Raw genomic sequence first — 4,989 nt, forward strand, 5'->3', positions numbered from 1 at the left:
AGCTCGACTCATTATTTCAAATCTTATTATTTTTAAATTATTTTTATATAAAAAATTAAAAATATAATACATCAAATATACAAAAATATTAAAATAAATGTTTCTCAACAAAGTAAAAATACATTAAAAATATTTATACTTAAATAATACAAAGATAATTACAACTTAACAAACAAGTACATTTAAAATAGTAACAAAATTAATAATAAAACAAGAGTTGTACAATATCCAAACAAAAGTTCTACAATATCTAAATAATAACAACAAAATAGTAGTAATATAATAACGAAATGACAGCAAAATAACATTAAAAAATTAAATTAATTCAGGTCGTGCACAAGCCAAAAACCTACCTAAGGCTTGGTCTGTTTAAAAAATTGACCTTATTTTTTGTTTAATCTCATTTTTTGGCCTATATTTTTGTTTAAATTTTTTTTATTTTTCAAACAAACCTTTAAATTTGGACAGATGACCTAACACATTATGAGAACTAACTCCAACCTGTGTTTGATACTAACATGTGTCTTTGATTCAACATTATTTCAATCGAATTTAAAAATATATAAATTTGAATTATTTATATTTGAGTTACATTTAAAATCAAACTTAATTGACTAGCTCTTTTTTTTAATACGCAAAATAAAAAAACAACAAAAAAAGCAAACTGGAATGAAAGTAGAAATTGATGCAATGGCAAGGTAAAACGTAAGCCACAAATGGTATACTAGCATGGACCACAGCATTTTCTCAGCACTTTAGAGACACCAATCTTGTGGCTCCGCACTGTTGCTGCTGCATGTGGCCAACAAAATCCTCACTTTCAATCGAACCCTCTCGAACTTTCTGCAACCTTCCCCCCATCTTTGTGCCTTTCTACGCCTTCCACACCTATTTTCTTGCAGAAACTCATGTTGTTATTGCATGTCTATAAATCTTACCCAAATATTATTTCGTTAATCATAATGTCATTGTGTCAACCTCTTTAAAGTGACAAACCCTCTTTTTATAAAATCCAAACAGCTTCATTGCTGTTTGTTGTGGTGGTGGTGAAAAATGTCCAAATCTGGAACTTGTTATTATTCAGTGCTTGGAATTTCTGAACAAGCTTCCCCTTCTGAAATTCGTGAAGCTTATCGTAGACAGGCTTTGGTATATATACTATATAATTATGTCAACTTTTCTTGACTCCTTGATTAATGTAAACTAATGGGTTCTCTTTCATTTTGTAATTTGTGCATGTGATTTTGAAAGAAATGGCATCCTGATAGATGGATGAAAAACCCCAATGTATCAGGTGAAGCTAAGAAACGATTTCAACAGATTCAAGAGGCTTATTCAGGTGGGTTATTTGTGTTCTTTTTTTAATGTTTGTTTATTAAATAGATAATCATAGAGATAAACTTAATTAAAGGATGTGTTTTTGTTATAATTATGCAGTTTTATCGGATAAAGGAAAGAGAAAGATTTATGACGCTGGGTTGTTGGGTCTACTTACAGACGATGATGATGAAGTGAGTCATCTGTTATTTTTTTATTAGAAAAATCCCATATGTGATATCAATCTATACGGTACTGATATGAATTATATAACAGGGGTTTCTTAACTTCATGCAAGAAATGGCTTTGATGATGCAAAATGTGAACTCAAAGGTATACCCTCTTTTTTCCATATGCAAGAAATTAAAAGGGTCATGGTTTACTTAAAATTTCTGGGGTTTGGCTTTACTTTTTGTAGGAAGGAAACAGCTTGGAGGATCTTCAAGGATCGTTAATGGATGTGATGGCTGAAGATGAAAGACGTATATTTGGATTTGAATGGGATTCTTCTCAAAATGCTAAGAAGAGAGCACGTTTTTGCTGATGGCCTTAATGGTTGGTTTTTATTTGGCAAATTAAGGGGCAATTCAAAGAAGGCATTCATCTGTTCTTCTTATATGTCTTAAATATTCTTTATTTTGTACAAATTAGTTAAGAAATATATAAAATATTTCTATTTTCTCCTTTCTTTTTCCTTTACCATGATACTAATTCATAATATTATCATTTCTAAAGGGATAATATAGCAATTTTTTTTTAAATTTTTTGAGGAGTCAAGGCCACTACTTGCTCTTTTTAGTGCCGTCCCCTGCTCCTCTTCCTATATAGACCCTTTCATTGCCAACGCCGTTGCCTCCTTTCCCTTATCTCTCCACCTCTACCTCTTACTACTTCTCACTATCTTGACCGGTTCCCCACTTCTACCCTATTTTTACCCCGTCGTGGGGCTTGTGCCAATGGCTCGTGCTCAATGGGGGTTTACTTTTTCGAATATGTGACATGCATGTTTTGTCTACATTTGATTCGAAAATCTATGCTAATACCCACCGGGAAGATTATGAACATTGGGATTACAAACAACACACTAATTCACAACATTTTTTATGTCTAAAGCCCAATAATGGTTTGTTTTCGAGTTGATTGTGATTTACCATAGTTTTTATTCGTTGTGGCAATTTTTAAGATCAGGTGTTGTTCCTGGTATGGTTTGATCTAACATCAAGCACTCATACTGTTTTCTATGGCAGCAATACACGACAGCTTCCCTCCCAGTCTGGCTTGGGTCTCTTAGGGTTCATTGTATGATCATCACGAACTAGATATATAACCGACAGTTTAGGTTGGCCAAATATGTGCTGTTAAATGGAAATATTTCATCCATTCAATTTCTTATTTTTGCTTTGCATAAAGTAACTGAAGAACTGTTAAATGGGGAATAATGGCGGTCACTTTCTCGAGCAATTTTCTTTCAACATATGTGGACTATAGCTTTACGTATTACCAGATTGGTTGAGTACCACAAATTTTATGGTCTTGTATTGGTCCCATCCCATTGCCTTCGATATATACGATGGTTTTACAGGTTGCCCATGAAAAGGGACACACGTCAAACCCCCCTCCACCCCTTCCCCCCAAAAAACTAAATAATGTTAGGTACCTCTAGTGTCACGGACCAGAGTTCAAAGCCCGTGACCATTGAGCCAAATGCATCCGATGGAGGTCTATTACTCAGATGGGGATCATTTGGCCCACGTGAGCTGGCCCGATTCAAGGAACTGTTGGAGAAGCCTGTCAGATTAAAGTCTGGTTGGCCCAATCGGACTGGCCCGTTGCTTGAAGAGATTGAAGGTCCCATCTACAAATATGGAAACATGATCTTAAAAGATATGATTTTATAATCTTAGAGATCTTAGATATGATATGGAATCTTATAACATATTATATTATAATCTTAGAGATCTTAGATATGATATGAAATCTTATAAGATATTATTTTATATTCTTAGAAATCTTAGATATGATACGTAATCTTAGAAGATATGATTTTATATTCTTAGAGATTTGATTTGTAGATACCCTTTAATCATAGCCATTGATGTACTTGATTTGTACTGTTGGATTTGGAGAGGCTCAACTATAAATAGAGGCCTCTCCCCTCATTTGTAAGGGACTCCATTCATTGTTTCATTATTCTTTGTGAATAAGAGAATAGAGAGCATTTACTCAAACACTTTGCGAGCGTCTCTTTCTGTTGTTCTTTTAAGCTTCTTTTGGCATAAGTTTACTTCCGCTGTACAAGTTGGTACCTTGGAAGAGTTCTGAAGGAACCCTCATTCGAGTAAAGGCTGACTTGGGCTAGTTTGGACGAGTAAATCGCCTAAGGCCGCACAGATTGCGAGACGAAAGGTCTAGCCCCGTGACAAGTGGTACCAGAGCTGTTGGTTCGAAGGCACTGTTGGGATGTCGAAAGAAGAATTCGAACAAAGATGGGCGAGAAAGTCTTTGAGGGAGATGTTGTCGGCAGTAGAGGTACGCGTGGGTAAACTTGAGGAGTCCATGGAGGATGTTAAAGAGTCTGACAATGCTCGTGAGGAAAGCATTGAAGACAGGAAGGAACAGTTTAGGGACTTTATGACCACGTGTCTAACTTCCCAAAGGGATAACGTACAAGAGTTGCTAGATTCCCAAAGGAAGAAGCTGACAGAGAGGAACAATGCTCTCGAAGCCATGGTGAAGGCTTTGAAGGAGGAAACAATGGCCACAACGCTAGCTTTAAACACAAGAATAGAGGAGCTCGAGGGAGAGCTAGCCTTGTGTCAAGCAGCAGTGGGGGAAAGAGTGTCAAGTGCAGCACTTAGTAGCGAGTATGTCCCGAAGCTGAAAGAGTTTGTAGGGACAAGGTCTGCATGTGATGTGGACAATTTCTTGTGGAGGATGGAAAACTACTTCCGTGCCAAAGGTATCGTGAATGATGCGGGTAAGGTACAAACTACTTCATTATTTCTTACTGATATTGCGCTTTTATGGTGGCGAGGTAGGACAACAGATAAAAGGCAAGGTGAGATTGGAACATGGGAGAAGTTCCAATGCGAGTTGAAGGGACAGTTTTACCCGGAGTTTACCGAGGAAGAAGCTCGGGCAAAGTTGCAAGGGATAACGCAATGGGGCATAGTGGGGGAGTATGTTCGTGAGTTCAAGGAACTCATGCTCCAAGTTTCGAATGTGACCGAGAGAGAAGCAATGCTTGCTTTTCAAGAGGGATTGAAGCCGTGGGTCAGACAGGAGGTGGAACAAAGAGGTGTCCAAAAGCTGTCGGAAGCCATGAAGGTAGCGGTATCCGTGGTTAAGCTTGGTCTAGGGAAAGACAAGCTTGCATCTTCCAAGTCTGAGGGAAGGGGCGTATGTGAAGGGAATCACAAGGAAGATACGAATGAGTATGGCAATGGCAACAGCAACAATGGCGGTAATGAGAAACCACGAGTTGGGAAGAAGAAACCCAAGAGGATAAGGGACAAGCTGAAATACTTTCTCTGCGACGGTCCACACATGTTAAAGAAGTGTCCGATAAAATCCGCGCTTTGGAAAAAGTCGGTGAGTAAGGCCTTGGGACTTGGCTCGAGCGCAAGGGGTGTCAAAGCCAAGGAGGCCGAAAGTGAGAAGAAGCCAGTCGAG

The 4,989-nt window shown here is 37.6% G+C and overlaps 1 protein-coding gene across 1 annotated transcript; it reads left to right on the top strand.

The window, feature by feature from the left end:
• The first annotated feature begins 766 nt into the window (after positions 1 to 766).
• On the top strand, positions 767 to 2,055 carry LOC108478881 (uncharacterized). Its single transcript, XM_017781338.2, has 5 exons — positions 767 to 1,149; positions 1,252 to 1,339; positions 1,438 to 1,511; positions 1,594 to 1,650; positions 1,736 to 2,055. The coding sequence occupies exons 1-5, from the start codon at positions 1,054 to 1,056 to the stop codon at positions 1,859 to 1,861; spliced, it is 441 nt and encodes a 146-aa protein (XP_017636827.1). The 5' UTR covers positions 767 to 1,053; the 3' UTR covers positions 1,862 to 2,055.
• The last annotated feature ends 2,934 nt before the right edge of the window (positions 2,056 to 4,989 follow it).

This window comes from Gossypium arboreum, chromosome 12, assembly GCF_025698485.1.
Source record: "Gossypium arboreum isolate Shixiya-1 chromosome 12, ASM2569848v2, whole genome shotgun sequence".
Lineage (NCBI taxonomy): Eukaryota > Viridiplantae > Streptophyta > Magnoliopsida > Malvales > Malvaceae > Gossypium > Gossypium arboreum.